The sequence below is a fragment of the Melanerpes formicivorus genome, unplaced genomic scaffold (assembly GCF_026170545.1).
Source record: "Melanerpes formicivorus ecotype bairdi unplaced genomic scaffold, bMelFor1.0.p_v2 SCAF_23, whole genome shotgun sequence".
In the NCBI taxonomy this organism is placed as follows: domain Eukaryota; kingdom Metazoa; phylum Chordata; class Aves; order Piciformes; family Picidae; genus Melanerpes; species Melanerpes formicivorus.
Genome location: NW_027142375.1, coordinates 4,490,317 through 4,517,303, shown reverse-complemented (window position 1 = coordinate 4,517,303; position 26,987 = coordinate 4,490,317). Strand labels below are relative to the sequence as shown.

Below are 26,987 nucleotides of genomic sequence, written 5' to 3'. Positions count from 1 at the left end.
GGGGGGGTGTTTTGGGTTTCTTTTGCAGCTGTATTTCTTGGCACATTCCTGGGGGAGACTTTGGCTGCCAGTTTGAGAGCTGTTTTTGAAAGCAATGCTCTTGCCTGCTGGGCAAACCGTTTCTGGGTCAAATGTAACATCCTGAATTCTTGACATAATTCTAATCTACCCACAGTGGATTTCTTTTGGGGAAACACATTTCTGAGGTGTTGCCTACAAATGCAGAGGTGGCTTCTGTAATCTGGTGCTTTGTCAGGGAAGACATGCTGGGTAGCTTATGCTGAGATCTCTGGTCACCTTCCATATTCTGCCTTGTTCCAAAACAACCTCATTCTTTTGATCAAAAGTTAGGACGTGGCTGGATGGAGACCCAGTGATCATCTCTCTCTCTCTGTGCTCTCCTACTTGGAGAGCTTTGCTATGCCATATGGGTGGAGGGAACATTCATCAGCCTTCCTCAGATGGTTTAGCAACCCCAAGCAAGCTATGTTATCCTCTCAGTATTCCCAGCTATCTCTGATGTGATGCCCATACAGCATTACACAGCTGCCTCACCTTTGTTTTCCTCTTTCCTTAACAATATGGACTTGACTCCACAAAAATTCCTGTTATTGTTAATATAGAAATAATATTGGGGGTGTGGTGTTTTATTCCCAGGTGTTTGGGCACTTCCTTGATGCTTTGCAAGTCCTTGAATTAAGGTTTAGATGCTTCAGTTGGCTCTGCACAGTGTCTTTGGCCAGGCTTGGCACTCTCCCATTACTGACTGCATATTGCTGGGTTTCACACGCTGATTTTAATTGTCCCTTGCCATGTTTGTAGACTTCTGCATTTCTTAGTTTAAATTTGGCCTCTGAATGATGTCAGGCTGGATGCCAGAGAAGGCCAGCACTGACCCAGGAACTTCTTTCCATGAGAGTGTGTCTCAGTGATCAAATAGCCTTTGACCTAGAGCTTTCTATTTATCTCTCCTTTCTCTTGCTGCAACATCTTTTCCTTCTTTAAAAGCCAGACCTGAGGTGTTGGTGAAGTTCCTTTGCTTCAGTTCCTGTCTATGCAGTTTTGGCTGAGTATGGCAGGGAAAAATAATAACAAAGGAAGAGTTTGTTAAGGGCTGTCCTCAAACTCTTCTCTTACTGAAGTACATGCTGCACATGCCTTTGGCCAATATATCTGCTTGATCACTGCTCTGATTTTTTAAATTTCTTTACTTATTTTGGTCTAGGGGGAAAAAAAATACAGAATACAGAATTAACCAGGTTGGAAAAGACCTTCGAGAATCACAAGTCCAACCCATCACCCAACACCATCTAATCAGCTAAACCATGGCACCAACTGCCTCATTCAGTCTCTTCTTAAACACTTCCAGTGATGGAGACTCCACCACCTCCCTGGGCAGCCCATTCCAAAGACCAATCACTCTTTCTGTGAAGAATTTCTTCCTCACATCCAGCCTAAACCTCCCCTGGTGCAGCTTGAGACTGTGTCCTCTTGTTCTGTCACAGGTTGCCTGGGAGAAGAAACCAACCCCCACCTGGCTACAGCCTCCCTTCAGGTAGTTGTAGATAGCAATAAAGTCTCCCCTGAGCCTCCTCTTTTCCAGGCTAAGCAATCCCAGCTCCCTCAGCCTCTCCTCACAGGGCTGTGCTCCAGACCCCTCACCAGCTTTGTTGCCCTTCTCTGGACACCTTCCAGCAACTCAACATCTTTCCTAAACTGAGGGGCCCAGAACTGGACACAGGACTCAGGGTGTGGCCTGACCAGTGATGAGTCCAGGGGCAGAATGACTTCCCTGCTCCTGTTGGCCACACTATTCCTGATGCAGGCCAGGATGCCATTGGCCTTCTTGGCCACCTGGGCACACTGATGGCTCATGTTCAGCTACTGTCAACGAGAACCCCCAGGTCCCTTTCCGCTTGGCTGCTCTCCAGCCACTCTGTCCCCAGCCTGTAGTGCTGCATGGGGTTCTTGTGGCCAGTGTGTAGAACTTGGCACTTAGATGTGTTAAATCTCATGTCCTTGGGCTCTGCCCATCTGTCCAGCCTTGTTCTGTAGGACATCACTCTAAATATTGTGCTTTGATGGCCTTTTCCTGCTTACAGGTGCTTTGGAGACCTGTCAGGTAGCTCAGACACTGGTCCTACACACTACTGAATGCCCTACGAGAGGATATGCTTTAGGACACTGAAGAGAAATGTAATGTGATGAAATGGAAAGGGAGCAGTCCTCTTATGTTAAGGGTTATTTAGTGAGGGTTTGTTCCCTCCTGTTCCCAAGTATGTGTTGAATGTGGCATTCTTTGTGTGAAACAGCAGCAGAATAACCTGGCCCATGGTTACTGAGGTGATGAGAACTCGCCCTTCCCTGACCAATTCATCTAAATAAAGTATGGAATTTAATTTCACTCTGTGTTACCTGAGGCAGCTCTGGCATCTGATAAAACCAACCATCTTCACATTCTCCTCCACTTCCCTTCTTAGTTTCCTTGGAAGTCTGCAATGTTTCTCTTTTTGTGAGGCTGCCCTACAGGTGGAGGGGTAGAGAGTAGCCTAAGAACTTCATCTTTTGTCTTGCAGCTGTTTTCCCTCTGTGACCCAAACTATATTTGTCTTCCTGCTGAATTGCTTCCTTTGCATGCCATCAGGATTGAAGATTTGACACCCCCATAAGAATTCCTCTTTCTGGTTTAATCTTGACACCCAACTTAAACTTTTGTCATCGCTTCTTGTGCTATGCAGGCGTAGCATGAGTACCAACCCCAGATTAATTTCTTAACCAAAGGAAGGAAAGTGCCTTTCTGCTTGTATTATCAGAAAGCAGTATGATTAAAAACATGCATTTGCAAACACAGAACACCAGCAGAGGAGGGGGTGAGATAAACACCTAGTGAAATGATTGCTGACAAGAATTGTCTCTGGCCTTGGGGGTGCAGGCAGCAAGCAAGAAATCCAAAGGAGCTCCGACTACTGTGCAATCAGGCAACACTATACTCAGACCATCTTGACTTGGTAATGGAAACAGAGAATCCCTATCAAGCTACTCAGCAGCTAATCAATCACCTGAGTCCACCAGGCTGGGCACAGAAGATTGTATCTCTTAGGTACATGAGGAGGAAGAAGAAACAGCTGTGGCATGGATGGAGTTGTCCTTGAAGTAAGGGGATCTGTTGCAAGAGATAGGCAGCTCCTTACCGTGTGTTATGGGCCTGCAGAATTGTGTTCCCTGTGGGGGTTGTTTGGTTTGGTTCTTGTTTTGGTTTGGCTTTGTTTGTTTTCTCTCTTTGTGCCACAGACTGTGAACAGATTAATACCTTAGCCACGGTAAAGTACTATCAGGTCCTGGGTCACTCACAAATACAAGTTGCCACAAGTTGGGGTCTTTAGGCTAATAGCTGTTTGGGTATCCAAACTATAATTCAGAAGCCTACCTGCTGGAGAAGTGAAATGGGGAGATGAAGTGGACAGCTGGCTTAATATATGGACACTTGAACCAGGAAACAAAAAGACAGCTGCTGGGTCTAATTTTAAACATAGGTCTTGATCAGACCCTTCCAGATCCTCGCTGCCCTGCTACAGCAGAGTCATTAGTGGGAGGAAAGAGGTGTGAAGCTGGAGATACCGGTGGAAAGCTTTGGTGAAAGGGGGAGTCACCCTTGTTGCAGGGATGGTGTTTCCATTTTTCACAGTAAGTAGTGTCAGCTTGGAGAAAAATGTGGGTGGCATGTTGTGTAAGCTGCTGCTGACACAGAGAGCTGCTGTGGCGTGTCCTGGCGGGCAGGGAGGCTCCCTGCCCTGAGCGCAGGAGGGCAGGCAGCCCTGTCCCCAGTCAGGAAGCTGTGGAACAGTGTGGGGGTTTCACTAACATGTTAAAAACCATAATGGTTCCCAGATTAGTCACAAGAGTATCGTTCTGAGCTTTTTACCTCAGGTGTCAGGAATGCAGCCGGCGTTAGCAGCGATCTGGAGTGCCACCTCGTGGAACGCTGCAAGTTTAGCCTGCTTTGCCTTTCTTTATTTATTTAGCAAGTACAAAAATAGCCACAAGCAAGGCTGGCCTGCTATAATTTCTCCTGTTGAACTAGCAAGTTAGGCCTATTACTAATTCAGCAGCTGTTTAAGCAATTTTGTTTCTGTCTGGCTTCCAGAGCGCTATTAACAAGTTGGGGTTTGTGTTTTGAAGTGTGACAATGTGTTCTGCTCTTATTATGGCTGTGATGCTAAGGGCTATGGGAACATTCCTGGCGTGGGTTCCTTTTAGGAAGTCAGCTAAGCTACAGAGATTTGCTGTAGCAGAAGCAGCACCCTGCCTCTCTGACATGGAGGTGCTCCTCTGTTACGACTGCTCTGTTAGCCATGTGATAGGTCTAGAAATAAGAGCTTTGCTGGTTAGGATCTGCTCCAGGAAAGCAAAATGTCCACACTTTTCAGAGGCTGTGATTGCTTTAATAACAGGAAGCTTGATGAAATAAGAATGCAAACCATTCATTTTGAGTTTGCTTTCTTACAATACTTCAAACTGGAACCTGACTGTACTGCCTAATAGAAAAGCAGGCTGTCCAGAGATAGTCTGCTTACTCAAACTGGTGTAAGTCTAAATGATCACATTCAAAGGTAAGCACAGAATGCAGTTATCTGTATGTTTTTTTTCCCTAAGGCAGAGTGAGTAAACCAGAGGATGTTTGTCTTCAGGTGGCATATGTGGTGGGTTGATGTTTCCCCCCCAGCATTAGCTTTGCCAGACCAGCTCAGCTGGAAGCAAATGAAAGCTGTATTTACAAGCAAAACTACAACCTACAACAGAATACAATGAATATCTACAAAATATACAGGATTTACAATTCATAAACAGCATAAGAACCCCCCTGGCCAAGGACCAGGGGAGGCTACCAGCTTCTCCCTCTCTGCCTCCCCCTCTTACCTCCCTGTACAAAAGGGAGAAGAGACAGAAACAGAGAAGTTAATACCAAAACAATGCAGCCAAGGTCAAGCAGAAAGAAGTTAGTTTGCCTACCAGAGTCAGGGAGGGAGAGGAGAGGGAGGGGAGGGGGAGAGGAGAGGGAGAGGGAGGGGGGAGGAGAGGGAGAGGAGAGGAGGGGAGAGGAGAGAAGAGGAGGGGAGAGGGAGAGGAGGGGAGGGGAGAGGGAGAGGAGAGGAGAGGGAGAGGAGAGGAGAGGGTGAGGCAGAGGAGAGGGAGAGGGTGAGGCAGAGGAGAGGAGAAGGTGAGGCAGAGGAGAGGGAGAGGGTAAGGGAGTTTTAGTCCCATATCTTTTCCAATGGCATTGTTTAGAATGATCTTTATTTTCCTTTTCACACCCAGTAGTGATTCATTTACCTTTTACTACTTGTCTGCTCAAGATCTCTGAAAATTTTCAGAGGCATAGGCTGAAACTGCCACAGCATATAAAATCTTCGTGGTGAGGCATTGTAAACAGAAGGAAAAGAGCTTGAGTTGGAGCTGGAGTTGTGGGGTAGAGACTGTAAATGGCCAAGCAGGAGGTCACCTTTCATTTATGTATACTCCCTAATTTCCTTTCAACAGCATTAGCACAGCTGGTACTGGATTTGTGCTCTATTTAGGCTCTCAGGTTTTCTGCCTCCTGTACAACTGAACACTGCCCTGGTGGAGTCGACTCTAAGGCTTTGAAATGGCAGCTGCCAAAGATGGTTTATTGCAAATCTTGTATCCTGTGTTTGCTCACATGCCCTCCGTGTATGCCTTTTTGACTCCACTTGCCATCTGATGCTCTTGCTGTCAACAGGCAAGTTCAGAAGTCCCCAAACTGCGGCCGGAAGACCAGAAGGCTCGGAATGCACTCCTAGCCGATATCCAGCAGGGGACTCGCTTGAGGAAAGTGACTCAAATCAACGACCGTAGTGCTCCTCAGATTGAAAGTAAGTGCTCCTGACTAAGGGCTCTTGGATGAGCTCTGCTGAGGCTTTTCAAATGGAACTTTCCAAATTGAAGAGCAGGCTTGAAGTTCAGCAAAGGTCTGCATCTTCATATGGCTTCATAGGGTGTGGAGAGGGGACTCTGCCTAAACTTCATCCTGCTCTAAGATCAACAGCTCTTAACATTTCATAGTAAGTCTATAACTGGCTATTCCTTAAGCTTATTCCTTGACAGGAACCCCCTGGCCAAGTAAAATCACAAATTATGGAATACTTGAGAGTTTCTCATTAAAATAATTGTTTAAGTGGGAATTGTTGGCTTTGGCAGAAGAATTGCTCTCTACTGCATGAATTAAAAATGCCAGCAAATTCTGGGAACATCAATTTGATGTTGTCTACCACAGCTTCCTGTTGGTGTCACTACTGATGTGAGATTAAAAAGCACCAGAGGATGCAGTGCTCCAGGATATGGGTGGCAGAGTAATGGCAGTTTATATATTAGCAGCAACTTTCCTTGCTGAGCCTACCTAAAGAGGGCTATGTTCATTGGTGCCAGGTCTCAGCAGTCTGAGAGTGAGGATAGAATTACTTTCTGATACAGCCTCATTTTGGTCTGTTCTTTTTAACAGAACCCAAAGGAGCTGCCAGAGATGGAGTTAACCCAGCCATTAACAAGGGTGGCTCTCAGCCGCCTCTGGGAGGTTTATTTGCTGGTGGCTTTCCTGTTCTCAGACCAGCAGGCCAGAGAGAGATGCCAGGTAAGGGCTTCATTTTCATGAAAGAATAGCTGGGGAAACTGTGCTGTGGGATAAAAGTACTTCAGTGTTAGCTTTGGTGATTGATTGTTATTGTGGCTTTTGTGCTGATTTTTCCCAAGCCCTTAGTTCATCATTTCACCATGGAGACCTCTATTAATAACATGCCTCAGATCATCTGTCTACATCCCAGGTGCCTTATGCCTTAAAATGTAAATAAGAAGGTGTCTCTGCTCTGGGTAGGAAGGAGATTGAATAGATTGTACAGAGTTTTTGGGGAGACTTTAATTTTTGAGGCCCAATGACAAGTTTTCATTAGAGAGTACTGAAATCCCAACTCACCAACTTCAGCACCAGTGACAACAGAGTTATTTCATAGTATCATACTATCAGTCAGGGTTGAAAGGGACCACAAGGATCATCTAGTTCCAACCCCCCTGCCATGGGCAGGGACACCCCACACTAGATCAGCCTGGCCAGAGCCTCAGCCAGCCTGGGCTTAAACACCTCCAGGGATGGGGCCCCAACCACCTCCCTGCACAACCCATTCCAGGGCTTCACCACTCTCATGGTGAAGAACTTCCTCCTCACATCCAGCCTGAATCTCCCCACCTCCAGCTTCATTCCATTCCCCCTAGTCCTATCACTACCTGAGATCCTGAGCAGTCCCTCCCCAGCCTTCCTGTAGGCCCCCTTCAGATACTGGAAGGCCACAATGAGGTCACCTCGGAGCCTTCTCTTCTCCAGACTGAACAGCCCCAACTCCTTCAGTCTGTCTCCATAGCAGAGCGGCTCCAGCATTCTGATCATCCTTGTGGCCCTTCTCTGGACATGTTCCAGCACCTCCAGATCCCTCTTGTAATAGGGGCTCCACAACTGGATGCAGTACTCCAGGTGGGGTCTCAGCAGAGCTGAGTAGAGGGGGAGAATCACCTCCCTTGCCCTGCTGGCCACACTTCTCCTGATGCAGCCCAGGATCTGATTGGCCTTGCAGGCTGCAAGTGCACATTGAGAGCTCATGTTGAGCTTCTTGTCCACCAGCACCCCCAAGTCTCTCTCCTCAGGGCTGCTTTCCAGCCAGTCACTGCCCAGCCTGGATTTGTGCCTGGGGTTGCCTCGACCCAGATGCAGGACCCTGCACTTGCTCTTACTGAACTTCATGAGGTTGGCTTGTGCCCACCTCTCCAGCCTGTCAAGGTCCCTCTGGATGGCCTCCCTTCCCTCCAGTGTGTCTGCTGCACCACACAGCTTGGTGTCATCAGCAAACTTGCTGAGGGTGCACTCAATGCCACTGTCCATGTCACTGACAAAGATGTTGAACAAGGCAGGTCCCAGGACTGATCCCTGAGGGACTCCGCTTGTCCCTGGCCTCCACTGGGACATGGAGCCATTGACAGCCACTCTTTGGCTGCGGCCATCAAGCCAGTTCTTTCTCTCCATTAGCATGTGTTCCAGGCTTGTGTGCTACTTTAAAGATTCCTATTTAAGATTTTTGCCCTCTGGATTTTATAAAATACAGCTTTGATCCAGCAGGGGAAGTTACTGACCTAAAAAAATAGAAGGCACTTCACAAAGGCAGGAGAAAAACCAAACTGCTGCTTTCACCTCAAGAACTGCCATCTCAGCGAGGGGTGACTTTCAGAGTCACAGCAATGATCTTGGGCACAGTTGGGCAGCTGGTGCCTGCTCAGGCAGCACAGAACTAGGTGGGCATCTGCAGGGACAGACAGCACCTGGCTCTACCTGCAGGTTTCCTGTTTACTGGAAGGAGAACCCAAGATGCACAGCAGTGCTTGTGACAGGGCTTCCTCACATGGCTTCAGCTGCAGTTTCTACTTTGTTCTTCAGACTACGACCACACCTGTCCAACTATGTGAATACAGAATCAGATCCCTCCTTTGACATCTTGCTTTGTGAAAAATCATTGCTATTTACTCAAGAAAATGTACTTTGTAAGGCCAAAGGGCTTGGGGGCATTTGCTGTTGCAAAGGAAACATTTGAACCTGTGCCTTCTCAGAAGCCTTTCGAGGCACTGCTTTCAAGAACTTGGCTTTTATCCCTGGGACTGAGACTTATGTAACAGTTGTGTGAGTTCTTCAATCTTCAGCAAGTACTTGAAGGATGCAAGCTGATGTCTGTCAGGCTGCTTGTGTTCTTTGAGGCTTTTTCTGTAGGACTCTGCGTTCCCTCAGGCAGGCAGGGCTCAGTGGGCTGTGCCAGGCAGGTGAGGCTGCTGTGAAGGACCCCAGGTCACTGCAGTAAAGCAGCCTCTCCTTAAAGGGCTTCATTTTGCAGGAACGAAGAGCGCGGAGCAGGGTCTCTCAGCAGGTCATCATGTAACTAAACAGAGCCCCTGGTGCCCACTGGAATGCATCCCTCCCTAAGCTCCATCACACCAGGGGCAACCTTTGGAGAGGAGATGGTTTGGGAGAATTAGTCAGAGTAACCACTGAGGAGGGGAGGATGAAGAGCTGGGGGGTGTGTGTGTGTGTGCACTGTTTTAAAAGACCTATGAGTGGGAACAAAATGCTAATGGTGTGCTGTGCGGTACCTGTTTTTCAGGCAGTAAACCAGGGCAGCTGCCTGGAGCCCGGGCAGCGGCTCCCAAGCCCTCCGCCCCACCGAACGGCAGCGCGGCACGGCCGAGCGGCAGCGCCTCGCTGCCGGCCGAAGGGCCGCGGGTGTCTGTCCCGCCGGAGCCTCCCGGCACCTCCCGAGCCGGCGCCGGAGCCAGCCCTGGGCGCCCCAGCCTGCCCGCCCCGCCTCCGCCGCCTCCTGCCTCCAGCAAACCGACCCTCACCTTCCCTCCCCCTCCGGCGCTGCCGCCTCCAGCCGAGCGCCCGCTCAAGGCGGTGTCCCCCGGCGCTGCCCCTCCGCCCCCGCCGCCTCCTCCTCAGGCCGACAAACACAAGTGTCCGGCAGCCACTGCACAGCCGCCCCCGCCGCCCCCTCCTCCTCCTCCTCCGCTGCCCCTCGTCCCTGCCTGCGGCTTCCCAGGCAGGACAGCCGACTCGTCTGCAGCTGCCGCTTCCTCTCCCCCGGAGGGAAGGGACTGTCCGCCCCCCGCACCGCCCCCGCCGCCGCCGCCTCCGCCACACTCGCACTCCGCGGCCCCAAACAGGCTCTCCTTTCCCCCCTCCCCAGCCCTCAGCGGCGCTCTCGGCAATGCTGACGTGCCCCCTCCGCTGCCCCCCAAGTCTCCCCACCTGCTGTCACAGCTCCATAAGCCAAGCAGTATCCAGTCGCTGCCGCTCCCACCCACCCCCAGCCTTCCTCAGCCCGCAGCGGCGGCGGAGACCAGAAAGAGGAGACCTGGGCGAGGAGCAGGTGAGAGCAGCACATTTGAGGGAGCTGGGGGTGTTTAGCCTGCAGAAAAGGAGGCTCAGGGGAGACCTTATTGCTGTCTACAGCTACCTGAAGGGAGGTTGTAGCCAGGTGGGGATTGATCTCTTCTCCCAGGCAACCTGTGACAGAACAAGAGGACACAGTCTGAAGCTGTGCCAGGGGTGGTTTAGAATGGAACAGAATTAACCAGGTTGGAAAGACCTTCAAGATCATCAAGTCCAACCTATCACCCAACACCATCTAATCAACTAGCCCATGTTTAGGCTCAGTGTGGGGAAGAAACTCTTCACAGAAAGAGAGTTTGGCCATTGGAATGGGCTGTCCGGGGAATTGGTGGAGTCTCCATCCCTGAAATGTTTAAAATAAGACTGGATGAAGCACTTACCAACTCAACCATGGCACTTAGATGGTGCTGGGTGATAGGTTGGACTTGATCTCAGGTCTTTTCCAACCTGGTTGACTCTCTATGAACAAGGGGCCTGTTTCTGCCTTTGGTTGGTGAGGGAGAGTGCACTGATGGCTGGAGCACTTGGAAGGGTGGGGTGAAGAGCACACAAAGCAGGAAGGTGAGGTCCATCACATGGGAAGAATACCTGCAGCCCTCAGATATTTATAAATCCCCTCTCAGTCTTCTCTTCTCCAGACTGAACAGCCCCAGGGCTCTCAGCCTCTCCTCACAGGGCAGTGCTCCAGTCCCTTAATCATCCTTGTAGCCCTCTGTTGGACTCTCTCCAGTAGATCCTTGTCCCTCTTGAGCTAGGGAGCCCAAAGCTGGATGCAGTATTCATGTAACTATGGATGCAGTCCTCTGCTTTTCAACAAAGAGGAGCAGCTGGTACCTCTTGTTGTCGAGGTGGTAGGGCCAAAGGTTTCTCTGACTGCTTGGGAAGTGGGGATATTGGCTAGGGTTTCCTTGAGCAGATGGCAGAAGGAACTCTTAGCAGACTTCTCTGATGTAATGAAGACTTTAAAAATGAGCTTAGGTCTGTGTGGGTTTGAGAAATGGAAACAGCTACTTAATAAGGAACATCTGAAGAGGATGTTCTGTACCCTGTATTTTAGCAGCCACATGTCAGCAGAAAGATTACTGGTTCCCTTTGACAGCAATGGGAAAGGCCATGTAAGTACAGCAGATCAGGTGCTCCAGGGTGGTGATTAATGCTGCTCTGGAGCTGGCTGATGAACTACTGTTGCTTTATCAAGATGCCTGTTTCTCAGGGTGGTTCATCTTTTGAGGTATTCATAAAATTAGCCTGCCTTTCTCATACTTAGCTGGCAGGAGAAGCAGTTTTGAGAGGCTGTTAACTTGAAGGCTCCCTTCCCCTTACACAGTTCCTGTGGCAAGTCTGCTCAGAAGAGGTAAGCGTTGGCTTTGCAGCTCCCCAGTGAAATGCACAAGAGTAACAGTAGTTCCACTGTCTGGTTGTCAGAGTACCAGGAAGTCATTTGCTTTCAGAGATATCATCTAATGTGGTTAGGCTGCACCTCGAGTCCTGTGTCCAGTTCTGGGCCCCTCAGTTTAGGAAGGAGGTTGACTTGCTGGAGCGAGTCCAGAGAAGGGCAACAAAGTTGGTGAGGGGTTTGGAACACAAGCCCTATGAGGAGAGGCTGAGGGAGCTGGGGCTGCTTAGCCTGAAGAAGAGGAGACTCAGGAGTGACCTTATTGCTCTCTACAACTACCTGAAGGGAGGTTGTAGACAGGCAGAGGTTGGTCTTTGCTCCCAGGCAGCCAGTACCAGAACAAGAGGACACAGTCTCAGGCTGCGCCAGGGGAGGTTCAGGTTGGATGTTAGGGAGAAGTTCTATACAGAGAGAGTGATTGCCCATTGGAATGGGCTGCCTGGGGAGGTGGTGGAGTCACCATCACTGGAGGTGTTCAGGAGGAGACTTGGTGGGGTGCTTGGTGCCATGGGTTAGTTGTTTAGGTGGGTTGGATTGGTTGATGGGTTGGACAGGATGATCTTGAAGGTCTCTTCCAACCTGGTTTGGTTTATTCTAAATAAAGGTTTATTCTAAATAAAGGTTTGGGGCTTGTAGGGGTTTTTGTGTGTGTTAAAATGCTTGTTCTTGTGAAAGTGGAAGGCTAGCCTCCCCCTCCAGAATGGGACAAAGCCATACTTCATAATGTCAGAATTTCCCTAAAATTAGAAAGAGCAAGCCCCAGCCACTGCAGTAGTGACTTACCTTTAATGTTCCATGCTATAAAGCTATGATGACTTCTGTGCAAAGCTTGCTGTTGGGTTTGTGAAGTCATGATGACTGTGTGCATCTGCTGCTTCTTTTGAAGGAACCGGTGCTGGTAAGCTGGCCACTCCTCCCCAGCCACCAGCAAGATCCCCAACAACTGAGCTTACAAGCAAGTCTGGAGTCTCAGCCTGGGCTGCACCTCATGACCCTTACCCACCACTGAAGAATGGAAACATGCACATCATTGGTAATACCTGCATCAGATCTCTTAGATTTGGTTAATGTGTTTTAGTACAAAAGTTTGTGTGTCTCTCAAGCCCTCCAAAACTCCTGTAAGGCTCTCTCATTGCTGTAACAGGGCTGTATAACTAGAGCATCAGAAACAGTTTTGTGCAACCTTATACAATGAGAGAAAAATTAAGGATTTCTCACAAGAAAAGCCTGCACTGCCTGCAAAATGATTGCAGATAGTGAAAAGCTGCTGAGCTGTGTATTACTGCTGACTGCAGGGAGGTCCCTTCTGGCCTGGACCATTCTCAGCCTCAGGCTGTGCCAGGGGAGGTTTAGGCTGGATGTTAGGAAGAAGTTCTATACAGAGAGAGTGATTGCCCATTGGAATGGGCTGCCTGGGGAGGTGGTGGAGTCCCCATCATTGGAGGTGTTCAGGAGGAGACTTGATGGGGTGCTTGGTGCCATGGTTTAGTTGTTCAGGTGGGTTGGATTGGTTGATGGGTTGGACGTGATGATCTTGAAGGTCTCTTCCAATCTGGTTTATTCTGTTCTGTTCTATTAATTCTGTTCTGTTCTATTAATTCTGTTCTGTTCTGTTCTATTCTGTTCTGTTCTATTCATTCTGTTCTGTTCTATTCATTCTGTTCTGTTCTGTTCTATTCAATTCTATGATTCTACTGTTCTTAAAACCAGTTCACAGACAATTAGTAGCTTCAATCCTGTAGAGCAAAGACCAAGAAGAATGATTATTGTGGTCTGATGACTTGGCCACTTGTTCTGACTCAAAAACCACTTAGGAATACCTCTGCTCCTGCAGAACATGGGAACAGCAGCCAGAAGCTTAACTTTGGTTAGTAGCAGGCAGCACTCACAAGTGAGCCAGACGACTTGGATGGCTCACAGAAGTGCTCATCAAGATTGTTCATATGGGATGAGCCACTCTTAATTCCAGGGGGCTATGAGTCAGCATTTTGAGTTGAAATGACTTGTGGCAATTTAATTTTTATGGTTTCATTGAAGCATGTCTCTGGCAGTGACTGTTGTTCATTTCATTGATCCTCCCAGATGACTTTGAATCGAAATTCACTTTCCATTCTGTGGAAGACTTCCCCCCACCTGATGAGTTCAAGCCGTTTCAGAAAGTATATCCCAGCAAGATAGCTAGAGGTGAGTGTGTCCACATGGGAAAGTCACAAATCAGTGTGGTAGTCTTAGGCTGTGCCTTCGAAGTTTTTCACAGATCTTGAGCAGAAAAACAGTGAAATGCAAATGAGTCACTGTTGGGTGTAAAAAGGGAAACAAAGATAGTTCTAAACAAAGGAGGTGCTTAAGCCCAGGCTGGATGAGGCTCTGGGCAGCCTGATCTAGTGTGGGGTGTCCCTGCCCATGGCAGGAGGGTTGGAACTAGATGATCCTTGTGGTCCCTTCCAACCCTGACTGATACTATGAATCCCACTGGAGAGATAAGGAACTTAAACTGCTTGTACCAAAACAATTTCTCTTCTCTTCTTGCATCTTGGCTCTGGGAGAGACACTAACTTGCTTCTGCTTGACCTTGGCTGCATTGTTTTGGCATTAAGTTCTCTGCTTCTGTCTCTTCTCCCTTTTGTACAGGGGTGTAAGAGAGGGACAAGCTAGTAGCTTCCCCTGGTCTTTGGCCAGGGGGGTTCTTGTGCTGTTTATTACTTGTACATATTGTAACTCCTGTGTATTTTGTACACATTCCTTGCATTCCATAGTAGATTGTAGTTCTGCTTGTAAACACAGCTTTCATTTCCTTCCAAGCTGAATCTACCCATTTCTAATTTTGTTCCATTCCCCCCAGTCCTACCATTACTTAACATCCTAAAAAGTCCCTCCCTAGCTTTCTTGTAGCCCCCTTCAGATACTGGAAGGCCACAATAAGGTCTCCTCAGACCTTTCTCTTCTCCATTCAGATTGGATGTTAGGAAGAAGTTCTTCCCCAGGAGGATGGTGAGACACTGGAACAGGTTGCCCAGGGGGGTGGTGGAAGCCTCATCCTTGGAGGTTTTTAAGGCCAGGCTGGCTGTGTCTCTGAGCAACCTGCTGTAGTGTGAGGTGTCCCTGCCCATGGCAGGGGGGTTGGAACTAGATGATCCTTGAGGCCCCTTCCAACCCTAGCAATTCTGTGACTCTATGATCCTTAGTGAAGGGCTGCAGAGCACAGGCAGTGTCACTCAGTTCAAGTGTGAGAGATAAATGCAGCATCCAAAATACATAGCAAAAAAAATGTATGTATCTCCTCTGATTAAACCTCTCCTATCTATTCACAGATCCCTCTAAGAATCCTCCATTAAGAACACATGTGAGATGAGGAGAGGCTTCTGAAGCTGGCTGGATTGGTATTACAAAAGAACATCAAGCTAATATCTGTAAATCAGAAGGGGTCTCCCTTACAGCAATAGAGATGATATTTGAATTGCCAGTGCTGCCATGCTGGCAAGCCCCACAAAAATGCTACTTGTTGAACTGGGCTACATACTACAGGAATGCTAGTCCAGGCTTTTAAATTATTGTGTCTAGGTGGATGTTTCTGAAGCAAAGGTGTGTAACATTTGAGTTTTGTAGTGTTGAACCAATTCTCATCATGCTGACAGATGTTACCTCAGAACACTCTGTGCACAATGTGCCTGTAAGTGATTTTTCCCCCCCTTCCATCATCATTTTTGAGGTATTCCAGAATGTCTGCAGTTATTATCCAGGCATTTTTTAATGAACTGTCAGGAACTAATGTGCTACCTTCAGTCTCTCTGTGGTTCTTCACTCTTTTGATTCTGCCTGTCTTCAGCTGGCAGCAGAATGGGCCCACAATCCTTTTCTCATCAAGCATGAAGAGGAAAGAGATGCCTAGTAGCTGTGGCTGCTGCTGAGCCACCTCCCATTGATTACAGATCCTTATAGGATGGTTTGAAGAAGCCCAGCTGGGTAGAGCGGTCATGGACTTGACAGAGGTGACAGAGCTTTTCCAAACTGGAGGAAAAGAAAGTTGTTCTGCTGTAGGCAAAACCCAAACTGCCCCAAACCATGGTGCATGTGAATGCCTATGCCATGAAGCATGGTGTGAAAGAGCACCTGTCCTGTTTTTTCCTGCCTGCATAGTGGATATTCACCAGTCAGTTGTGTGACAGGCTGTCTTTACCCAGCAGCTAGCAGGCTCTTGGATGGGTCCAACACCTACATTTGAAAGAGACAACTGGAGCTACTATTGTTCACCCAGAGCCCAGTGAGGATTCAAAATACACCACCTGGAACAAGCAGTCCCCCAAACCCATTGCTCCCTTGAGTAGAGCTGGTTGAATAAAGTAACAGCCTAGCAGTGGGTGAGACTTCAGCTGCTGCTTTTAATATGCAGCCTAAGGCAAGGCCTTTGGTTCCCAGATGTTCAGAGGTGGTGGTGCCTGCTTCCACAAAGAATTGCCCTTGCTCTTGTGCATTTCACTGCATTAGTAGGAGTGTTGCCAGGAGTTTAGTGGGGTGATCCTTCCCCTCTGCTCAATACTGCTGAGGCCACACCTGGAGGGCTGGGGCCAGTGCTGGGCTCCCCACTACAAAAGACATGGAAATACTCCAGAGTCCAACAAACATCCACTAAGATGACAAAGGGACTGGAGCATCTCTTCTGTGAGGAAACACTGAGAGAGCTGGGACTGCTTAGCTTGGAGAGGAGAAGGATCACAGGGGATCTCATCAGTGCCGATCAATATCTGAAGGGATGGTATGAAAATGGAGCCAGGCTCTATCAGTGGTGCCCAGTGACAAGAGTAGAGGCAGGAGGCTCTGAACACCAGGAAACACTTTTTCATTGTGAGAGTGACCAAGAACTGGCACAGGTTTGCCAGGGAGATTTTGGAGTGCCCATCCTTGCAGGTATTCAAGTTGTCTGGATGTGTCCCTGGACAGCCTGCTCTAGGTGACCTGGGTGAGCAAGAGGATTGGACCAGATGGCCTCCAGAGGTCCCTCCCACTCTCAGCTACCCTGATATCCCTTCTGACAGCTTTCTTGGGTTCCTGCACTTGGGTCACAACAACCCCCTGCAATGCTACAGGCTTGTGGAAGAGAACCTGGGAAGGTGCCTGGGGGTGTTGGTCAGCCACTGACTGAAGGTGAATCAGCAATGTGGCCAAGAGATCCAACTGTCCTTGTTTGTAGCAGAAATAGTGTGCCCAGCAGGACTAGGGAAGTGGTTGTCCCCTCCTACTTGGCTGAAGGTGAGGTGCAGCATATCCAAAGACGGGCAGCAAAGCTGGTGAAGGATGTAGGGCACAAGTCTTAGAGGAACAGATGAAGGAACTGGAGTTGTTCCCCCTTGAAGAAAAGAAGCTGAAGGGAGACCTTATTACTCTCTACAGGTACCTGAAAGGAGGCTGGAACAAGGTTTTCTTGTCTCTTCTCCCAAGGAACAAGTGATAGGACAAGAGGAAATGGCCTCAAGTCATGTTAGGGGAGGTTTAGATTAGATATCAGGAAAACTTTCTTCACCAAAAAGGTTGTCAAGTGTTGGAACAGGCTGCTCAGGGAAGTGGCTACATCACTGCCCCTGGAAGTGTTTAAAAGACACCTAGATGTGGTGCTGAGGGATGTGGTTCGGTGGTGGACTTGGCAGTGCTAGGTTAATGGTGGGACTCAATGATCCTGAAGGTCTTTCCCAACCAAAATGGTTTTATGATTCACCAGCTTGAAAAAGGGCACTGCTGTTCCAGGGTGAGCCTGGTGCCAACAGCCAGGCTGTTCACAGCATGGCATTGCATTGTGGAAGTGCCAGAAGTGCCCCTCAGCTGTACTAGCAGGAGAGATCACACTGTTAGCTGTACTAGCAGGAGAGATCACACTGTTAGCTGTACAAACATGAGAGATCACACTGTTAGCTGTACTAGCAGGAGAGATCACACTGTTAGCTGTACTAGCAGGAGAGATCACACTGTTAGCTGTACTAGCATGAGAGATCACACTGTTAGCTGTACAAACACGAGAGATCACACTGTTAGCTGTACTAGCAGGAGAGATCACAGGTAAAGCCATGCCTTTGACCAAACCTATTTGGAAAAGACAGGTAACTGCATCTTTACATCCCTCTGCTTTCCTCTCAGTCCTTGCTCACTCAGTGCTGTAGCTCCTACACATGCATGCTCATGGTGTGGAGGTGGTGTGAGGGCAAGAAGCTTTTCACCTGTAAAAGTCTTTTAAGAAAGCATCCTTAGTCTTTTTCTAGCTGCTTATGCTACCTAGCTGCATGTTATGTGAAAAGACAAAAAAGAAAGAGATCAGTGCTGCTTTGCCCAACACTTCCTGACACTGTCACTGTTACATGATAAACATGCATGAACCTGGCACTAAGCAGGGCTCACGTGTACATGGCTTCACTGACAACTGGAAAAGTTCAGTACTGCTTTGAAGAGTGTTTTGTTATAGCACTATTAAAGAGTGACTTCTTGTTGGTTCTCATTTGTCCTGGAACTTCTGTACTGCTCTGTGGCAAATAACCTGCATAAGGATTTCAAGATGGTTTCATACTGTTCTGCCTGCTAGAAGACACACAAAGCAACTTCACTCTTGTTTTTATGATGATTGCAAGAGTTGCTGGCACATTATTTCCATACATACTGGGCTGATGTTTAAGGTCCATTGAAGCTTCTGAAGCAGCTGTTACCTGGAGAAGAACATCACCTTGGCTGTTACCCAGTGGCAGTTGGTCCCACTACTTCCACCATGTATACAGAGAGAGTGATTGCCCTTTGGAATGGGCTGCCTGGGGAGGTGGTGGAGTCACCATCATTGGAGGTGGAGACTTGAAGGGGTGCTTGGTGCCATGGGTTAGTTGTTTAGATGGGTTGAATTGGTTGATGGGTTGGACACCATGATCTTGAAGGTCTCTTCCAACCTGGTCTGGTCTATTCTATTCCTATCCTATTCCTATTCCTATCCTATTCCTTTCCTGTCCTATTCCTTTCCTATCCTATTCCTTTCCTATCCTATTCCTTTCCTATCCTATTCCTTTCCTATCCTATTCTTACACTGAGCCACAGCTATGCTCAAGCCCACTGGAAGCGTTAAGGCCCATCCATGAGTGTGCTCTGGTTTCTCAGACTGGTAGGGTGGGATTAGTGATTGCATTCAAGCATCTGGTGAGAGCACGTGTTTTTTGGGTGGGGGGTGGTTTGTGGGTTTGGTTTTTCTTACATTACAGAGCAGAAGCAGAAGCAGGATGCTACTAGAAAGTTACTACCTGGATCACTGTGCTCAAAACAATTTATTAGTTGTGTCACAGGAGCAGTTCCAAATCAGAACACAAGTTCCCACAAGATAACCACAAACATTGGCTTCTTTCTTAAGAAACAGGTGAGTGTCTTCAGCTTCTTTCAGCTTGCCTCCCTCCCAGCTCTCCAAGGATAGGGGTCTTAGTTGTGCAAGAGTTAGAGAAGAAGTGCTATACCCTAATTTCACCCCCCTGGCCGTGGTAGACGCTTTATCCCTCCTCTCCTCTTGCTCACAAATATCCAGCTTCTCCTCTCAGGAGGCAAAATGCTCTACAAGCAACAGGTCACAGAAGTAGCTTTGAAGTTCAACATGGAATGTGTTGTGTACTCTGACTACAGGAGTGTTTCCATTCAACAGATCCATATAAGTGGAGTTATTGGATACTCCATTTACTGAAGCTGGGGGCAAGAGCCAAGAGCAGACAGCTCATTCAGCTGGCTTCATCCAGCACAATACCCTCTGAAATGAAGAGTGCTCTTTGCAGACACTATTCAGGGTAGGTAGAGAGAAGCTAAGTGTTAAGGTTCACTTGCCTATTTTCTCCTTCCCTCTTTCCATTTTTCAGACTACAGAGGCATTGTTTTGTTCCTGTAATAGCATAGGAGGAGTATATGGTGAAGGGGATGATCAGTGGGTTGGCCCTAAGAGAAAAATCTCTTTGTGCTTGGTTTCCATAAATGAAAAGGGCCAAGGCTTTCTTGTCCAGTTGCCAGAGAAGGCAACAAGAAAGTAGTGAGTTGGGATGGAGCAATTTCATTAACAAAAGCATTGAGGATACAGCATGCCACAATGGCAATGCCTGATTCCCTAATGCACAGCCCTCAACTGAGGTGTCACAGCCTTCTAAGCAGCTTTTATTTCCTCAGTACTGAGGTCCATGGTTCTTCACTATGCCCTTCCCTGAACAGTGAAGGGTTTCAGTCCCATATGCTAACTTTCATGCAGTAAAGACATGGACTTCCTGTCAGAACCTTCTGTTAACCCCCCCCCCCACCAAACTATCTCCACAGGACATGAACAGGAGGTCTGTCTGTAAGACTCTCAAGGAAGGGAAGCATGCTGCAAAACTGCACTTAATGTAAGGAAGCATGAGACAGCCTAACCAGTTGGACTGCCACACCCCCCCACTGTCACTGAATAGATTGATTCATCAGCCTTGTATGCTCACCACAGATCAGGGGGCTGGAGCACCTTGCCTATGAGGACAGACTGAGGGAGTTGGGGCTGTTCAGTCTGGAGAAGAGAAGGCTGCAAGGAGACCTTATTGTGGCCTTCCAGTATCTGAAGGGGGCTACAAGAAAGCTGGGGAGGGACTTTTGAGGGTGTCAGATAGTGATAGGACTAGGGGGGATGGAAAAAAACTAGAAATGGGTAGAAGAAGTTCTTCCCCAGGAAGGTGGTGAGACACTGGAACAGGTTGCCCAGGGAGGTGGTGGAAGCCTCATCCCTGGAGGTTTTTAAGGCCAGGCTGAATGTGGCTCTGAGCAACCTGCTGTAGTGTGAGGTGTCCCTGCCCATGGCAGGGGGGTTGGAACTAGATGATCCTTGAGGTCCCTTCCAACCCTGACAATTCTATGATTCTGTGACTTTACTGGGCACTGTATTGGGTACTGTTCAGCAGTACAAAGGCAGAAAGATGGAGAATAGTCAGGTATTGATCAATGTCTGGCATCTGTTCCTTCAAAACACTCCACATTTGTGGCACCTTAAGAGCCCACAGGTTATGTGTACATGTCTTGTGCATCCAGGTGGCCCTGTGCTCATAGTACTCAGTACTAGTGGCAGCCACATGCATTATGAACACAACCTTCCCTAAGCTGGCTGCAAAATTTACCCTGGGAGACCTAATTCTGAGGGGTTGAACAGGTATAATGTTAGATGCTGAATGATTGTAACCAGATACAGCCATCTGAGGCCAGTACAGAGCCAGGACTTACCTTCCTGCCCCTCAAAAGTGGGATGTCACCTCTATCATTCTTTGCATGAATTAGCAAGAAGAGAAAAATGTGAGTCAGCTTTGCTGCAAGCCTAGTCTTGAGCAATGGAGGAGAAAATAGATTGCTTTCAATGACCATATGGCAGCTAGCCTGAGGAAGTTAAGTTTTGCTTTAATTGGTTGCCCAACATACATATTTAAACATTCTGTGCTAAATTAGCCAGCATGCACAACGGTAACTGGACCAGTCAGTGACTTTCTTCTTTCACTATGTATATGTACACAAACAGGAACACCACAAGATTGGACAAAGGAAAGCAATTTGTTAACTGGATACAGCTAGCAAGTAACATTTTTTCCCTCTAGAAATGTTTTTCCTGCAATTCACAAGTGTGGAGACTTCCTTTCAAGGTGTGGAGAACTTTGCAGTCTTCCAGGGAAAAGGCTTACAATAGCCACTCTAGCTGAAAAGAGATTCAATTGGTTTAAAATCCATTCCAAGCAAGACTGAAATTGGGGGGGAAAAAACCCAAACCAACCAAAATCCCCCAAACCAAACCCAAAACCAACACAACACAAACCCAACCCAAACCAAAAAACCCAAACCCAACCAAAAAACCCAAACCCAAACCAAAAAACCCAAACCCAAACCAAAAAAACCAACCCCAACCCAAACCCAAAACCCCAAACCAACACAACACAAACCCAACCCAAAAAACCAAACCCAACCAAAAATCCCAAACCAAAACCCAGCCAAAAAACCCAAACCACAATCCAAAACACCAAAACAAAAAACCCAAATCAAAACCAAACAGAAACCCACAAACCAAACCCAAACCACCAGAAAACCAAACCAAAAACCCCCCCACAAACCCAAACCAAAAAACCCAAACCCAACCAAAAACTCCAAATCCAAAACACCAAAACCCCAACCAGGACAAAAAACCCCAGTCAAGACCAAACAAAAACCCACAAACCAAACCCAAACCACCAGAAAATCAAACCAAAACCCCCCACAAACCCAAACCAAAAAAGCCCAAACCCAACCAAAAAACCAAACCCAAAACATCAAAAAACTCCAACCAAAACAAAAAACCCCAACCAAAACCAACCCAAAACCTGCAAACCAAACCCAAACCCCCAGAAAACCAAAACAAAAAACCCCCACAAACCCCAACCAAAAACCCCAAACCATCAAAAACCCCCAACCAAAACAACAAACCCCAACCAAACCCAAACAAAAACCCACAAACCAAACCCAAACCACCAGAAAACCAAAACAAAAACCCCCACAAACCCAAAACCCAACCACAAAACCCAAACCAAAAACACCAAAACACCAAAAGCCAAACCAAAACAAAACCCCAACCATACCCAAACAAAAACCCACAAACCAAACCCAAACCACCAGAAAACCAAAACAAACCCCCCCACAAACCCAACCAAAAACCCCAAACCAAAACACCCAAACCAAAACAAAAAACCCAACCAAAACCAAACCACCAGAAAACCAAACCAAAAAAATCACAAACCCAAACCCAACCAAAAATCCCAAACCATCAAAAAAACCCCACCAAAACAACAAACCCCAACCAAACCCAACCAAAACCCAAACCCAACCAAAACCCCAACCCAACCCAAACCCCAAAAACCTAACAAAACCCCAACCAAACCAAAAGCCCGACCCCCAACCAACCAAAAAACCAAACAAAAAAAAACCCCAACCCCAACCCAACCAAAGAAACAAGAAGCTCAAACCCAAAGCAAACCAAACCCAAACCCCACCCAGCCTGCCATAGAGCCCAGGGAAAAGGGACTTTGGAGGCAATCCAAGCAGAGACACTGAGGCAGGAAGGTGGCTTTGGACCCAGTTCTGAACACCCTTAGCTTAGTGTAGAGGAGAATGAGGAGGCTGAGAGTGGGATCCAACATTTCACATTCCCAGACAGCAGGAATCTCTGCCTCTAAGGAACCGAAGCGTTTGCTTACGTTATTTGAAGAACTTTAGCTCTGTGTCAACACAGTCATAGAAAAGATCCACTACTTCAGCAGGATCCAGGATCTCTGTACGAGTAAGGATATCTTCCATCGCTTCCAAGCCTTGCTTTTCAAGGTCTAACATAATCCTCATCAGTTTCTGGCCTTTATCCTGAAGGCACCAAACAACCAAACTCAGTTCACAGCAAGCAGGCTTGTTAAGGCATTTTACTGTCCTCTATTGGTATGGAGATCTCCTCAAGCATTTTTAGCAAGGAGAAAGCCTTTGGAAGCACAAAACATTCCTGTTAAGAGGTTTTTGGGATAGTCAAAGGCTAAAGAGGAACAGTGCTGGGCAATTTGGGCTTTAAAAATCAACCAAGAAGGAGCTGCTATATTTAAAGAAAAGAAGGAAGATGGAGAGAGGAAAAAAGGTACAAAGCTTGTACATGTGGTTAAGAGTGAAGCAACTTCTTAAGCCTGTAAACCCACAAACAGAACTACATGAGAAGACTAAAAGCCCTGAGTGCTGGAGGGCAGGAGCACCTCTCCTGTGAGGACAGCATGAGAGACTTGGGGCTGTTTAGTCTGGAGAAGAGAAGGCTCCAAGGAGACCTAATTGTGGCCTTCCAGTATCTGAAGGGGGCTTACAAGAAAGCTGGGGAGGGACTTTTTAGGGTGTCAGGTAGTGATAGGACTGGGGGGGATGGAACAAAACTAGAAATGGGTGAATTCAGATTGGATATTAGGAAGAAATTCTTCTCCATGAGGGTGGTGAGACACTGGAAGAGGTTGCCCAGGGAGGAGGTAGAAGCCTCATCCCTGGAGATTTTTAAGGCCAGGCTGGATGTGGCTCTGAGCAACCTGCTGTAGTGTGGGGTGTCCCTGCCCATGGCAGGGGGCTTGGAACTAGACGATCCTTGAGGTCCCTTCCAACCCTGACAATTCTATCATTCTGTGACTGTACAGATCATGGTATGTGCATGGAATTCCCTCAGATCTTCACCTGCAAGATGATGATTAGATCTGAAATTACATGTCTTGTCACAGCATTAAGACACCAGAGCCCAGGGAAGGCTTTGGTGATTTACTGCTAGTCATGGTTTTGGGCATGGTGTGCTAATGGTGGACTCAATCCCCTTGTCCAGATCATCAATAAAGATATTCAATAGGATCAGGCCCAACACTGATCCCTTGGGGGCACCACTAAAAGCAGTTATCTGTAAGTTATTTAGAAGCAGTTATCCAGTGTCCTGCTGTAATTGTAATTGCAAACCTCAAAAACAGCTATTTAGCTACTTGCAGAATAGAATAGAATAGAATAGAATAGAATAGAATAGAATAGAATAGAATAGAATAGAATAGAATAGACCAGACCAGACCAAGCTGGAAAAGACCTTTGAGATCATTGAGTCCAACCTATCACCCAACACCACCTAATCAACTAACCCATGGTACCAAGCACCCCATCCAGTCTCCTCCTGACCACCTCCAGTGATGGTGACTCCACCACCTCCCCAGGCAGCCCATTCCAATGGCCAATCACTCTCTCTGTGAAGAACTTCTTCCTAACATCCAGCCTAAAGCAAAACTTCTGTCTCACTCAGTTGGGAAAGCTGTATAGAATAATCCCCTGCCTGCCTTTGCTTCAAAAATGATTCCTTTGAGAGATCTTTAGGTTTTCACACTGGCAGGTTTTCAGCCCTCAGGTACCTGTGCCCTTCCTTCCTTGCATGGCATTTTCAGTTAATTCTTCAAAACTGAACAGAATTGCAATAAATTGAGGCTGGCAACATTGGCATGTGCAAAGTATTCCTTAAAGATGAAAGACAGGAAGGAAGGAAAGAAAGAAAGGAAAGAAAGGAAAGAAAGGAATGAAAGGAAAGAAGGAAAGGAAAGGAAGGAAGGAAAGGAAAGAAAGGAAGGAAAGGAAAGAAAGGAAGGAAAGAAAAGAAAGGAAGGAAAGAAAAGGAAAGAAAGGAAAGAAAAGGAAAGAAAGGAAAAGAAAGAAAGAAAGGAAGGAAAAGAAAGAAAGAGAGAAAGGAAAGAAAGAAAGAAAGAGAGAAAGGAAAGAAAGAAAGGAAGGAAGGAAAGAAGGAAAGAAAGAAAGAAAAGAAAGAAAGAAAGAAAGAAAGAAAGAAAGAAAGAAAGAAAGAAAGAAAGAAAGAAAGAAAGAAAGAAAGAAAGAAAGAAAGAAAGAAAGGAAGAAAGGAAGGAAAGAAGGAAAGAAGGAAAGAAAGAAAGAAAAAGAAAGAAAGAAAGAAAAGAAAGAAAGGAAGAAAGGAAGGAAGGAAAGAAGGAAAGAAGGAAAGAAAGAAAGAAAGGAAGGAAAGAAGGAAAGAAGGAAAGAAAAAGAAAGAAAGAAAGAAAAAGAAAGAAAGAAAGAAAAGAAAGAAAGGAAGGAAGGAAAGAAGGAAGGAAAGAAAGAAAGAAAGAAAGAAAGAAAGAAAGAAAGAAAGAAAGAAAGAAAGAAAGAAAGAAAGAAAGAAAGAAAGAAAGAAAGAAAGAAAGAAAGAAAGAAAGAAAGAAAGAAAGAAAGAAAGAAAGAAAGAAAGAAAGAGAAAGAAAGAAAGAGAAAGAAAGAAAGAATTAATTGATTGGTAGTTATTGGTTTGTCACAGAATTGAAGTTCCAACATTCTGCCATCACCCTATCCTGTAACTGATATCATGTGGTGGTAGGTTGAGGCCTTTAAGACAAAAACAAAACCAAAGGAAACAAACAGAGTTGAGTCCTCCAGGAGGACCAGAAAGGTCCAGGGATGGGCCAGAAAACTGTCACCTTGCTATTGAATCCCATAACCCTGGTAGCTCTTTATAACTTGGCAGCAAGGCCAACTTGGTCTCTTGTTTTTGTGCCTCCTGTCTGCTGTCTGGAGGGACTCCTTATCTGGTAAGCCATGGGGGAGGAGGCCTCTTTGTGGCTTTTCCCTGCACAGTCTTGACCCGCTCAGGCCTACAGGAAGGGAGGCAATGAGAGGAGGGGAGAAAAGGAGCACTGGGATGTGTGGTTTAGTCTGGTTGGGGGAAGGTTTGGGGGGGGTTTCATGTCTCCTGTGTATGTATTAGGTGTTGAGGGTTCCTGTGTTCTGTGTTTTCCTGTATATTTTTGAACACAGTTCTGTATTTCTCTCCAATTCAACGAGAGCCTCTTTATTTTACTTCCTTTGGGGGTAAAATCATTTCTGTCCACTCTTTAGACTAAGACACAGGTGATCACTTCAAAAGGCAATACACAATGGGAACTGAACAAGCTAATCGGTGTGTCAGCTTGACTCTTCAGGTCGTCAAAACCAGCAGAGCAACAGCCTGGAGACACCAGAACAACTGTGCAGAATAGCTTGGCCTGTCCTCCAGAGGGTGCTGTTACTCCTGCGAGGAGAGGCTGAGGGAGCTGGGATCGTTTAGCCTGGAGAAGAGGAGGCTCAGGGGTGACCTCATTGCTCTCTACAACTACCTGAAGGGAGGTTGTAGCCAGGAGGGAGTTGGTCTTTCTCTCTCAAGCAACCAGCACCAGAACAAGAGGACACAGTCTCAAGCTGTGCCAGGGGAAGTTTAGGCTGGAGGTGAGGAGAAAGTTCTTCACAGAGTTAGTTGTTAGCCACTGGAATGTGCTGCCCAGGGAGGTGGTGGAGTCACCATCCCTGGAGGTGTTCAAGAGGGGATTGGATGTGGCACTTGGTGCCATGGTGTAGTCATGAGGTCTGTGGTGACAGGTTGGACTTGATGATATTGAGGTCTCTTCCAACCTTGGTGATTTCTGTGAATCTAAGAATATTCAGAGAATGTTTCTGGCATCCACATTTACTTCTTCAATTCCAGGTCATAGAGCTCTTACCTGATCATTCTCCAGGAGAGATCTTGCCCACTCGTGTGCCTTGTACAACTCGTGCCTGCGGTCAGGCTTCTCCTGGAACCGAGGTATCTTTTTAGCAGGATCATCATTGCCAAAAGAAGGAGACTGCACTTTTGGTACTGATTTGACATCATCAACAAAAATGAAGGGTTTAAATATGGACCTGAAAGAAATGAGAATGATTGCTTGCAGAAATCAGAGAGGTTATGTGTGCTATTTCAAAGGGATGGATACAGGCAATTCATCTGCACTAGGCACAGACTAGGTTAAGAGAGATGGTACTGGCCACAAGCAGAATAACTCTGTGTGCTTTAAAAGCACTGGGGTTGTCAATGACTCTAAAACTATTACTCCTCTGGGCTTTCTTTGTCTCCTTCATGCCAGTTCTGCCCCTTCTTTAAAAGAAACTAGAACTGCATTTTCCTCTCCAAGTTTGTTTGCTTGTTTGTTTGAACAAGTCCCAGTGTTCACCTTTGCATCAGTTTTTCTCCTCAGTTCCCTCTGTCATCTCTGATTCTCCTCCCAGGTTTAACTT

At 47.1% G+C, this 26,987-nt stretch overlaps 2 protein-coding genes across 5 annotated transcripts in view; one reads left to right on the top strand and one right to left on the bottom strand.

The window, feature by feature from the left end:
• The window catches only part of WIPF3 (WAS/WASL interacting protein family member 3), a 45,976-nt gene extending 28,069 nt beyond the window's left edge, over nt 1–17,907 (top strand). For 2 of the 3 annotated variants that reach the window (XM_068152365.1, XM_068152366.1), the window contains exons 3-8: nt 5,759–5,891; nt 6,518–6,646; nt 9,207–9,971; nt 12,277–12,423; nt 13,473–13,574; nt 14,702–17,907. In XM_068152365.1, the coding sequence (XP_068008466.1) occupies nt 5,759–5,891; nt 6,518–6,646; nt 9,207–9,971; nt 12,277–12,423; nt 13,473–13,574; nt 14,702–14,742 (1,317 nt within the window). In that variant the 3' untranslated portion in view covers nt 14,743–17,907. Of the gene's footprint in view, nt 1–3,094; nt 3,685–5,758; nt 5,892–6,517; nt 6,647–9,206; nt 9,972–12,276; nt 12,424–13,472; nt 13,575–14,701 lie in introns of those variants that run through there. The other variant, XM_068152367.1, reaches the window with a different exon arrangement.
• Nucleotides 17,908–18,609: 702 nt separating this feature from the next.
• SCRN1 (secernin 1) overlaps nt 18,610–26,987 on the bottom strand; it is a 53,478-nt gene continuing 45,100 nt past the window's right edge. Inside the window, exons 6-8 of one of the 2 annotated variants that reach the window (XM_068152364.1) lie at nt 26,435–26,615; nt 22,610–22,769; nt 18,610–21,084 (exon numbers count right to left, since the gene is read on the bottom strand). In XM_068152364.1, the coding sequence (XP_068008465.1) occupies nt 22,611–22,769; nt 26,435–26,615 (340 nt within the window). In that variant the 3' untranslated portion in view covers nt 18,610–21,084; nt 22,610. The remainder of the gene's footprint in view (nt 21,085–22,609; nt 22,770–26,434; nt 26,616–26,987) is intronic. The other variant, XM_068152363.1, reaches the window with a different exon arrangement.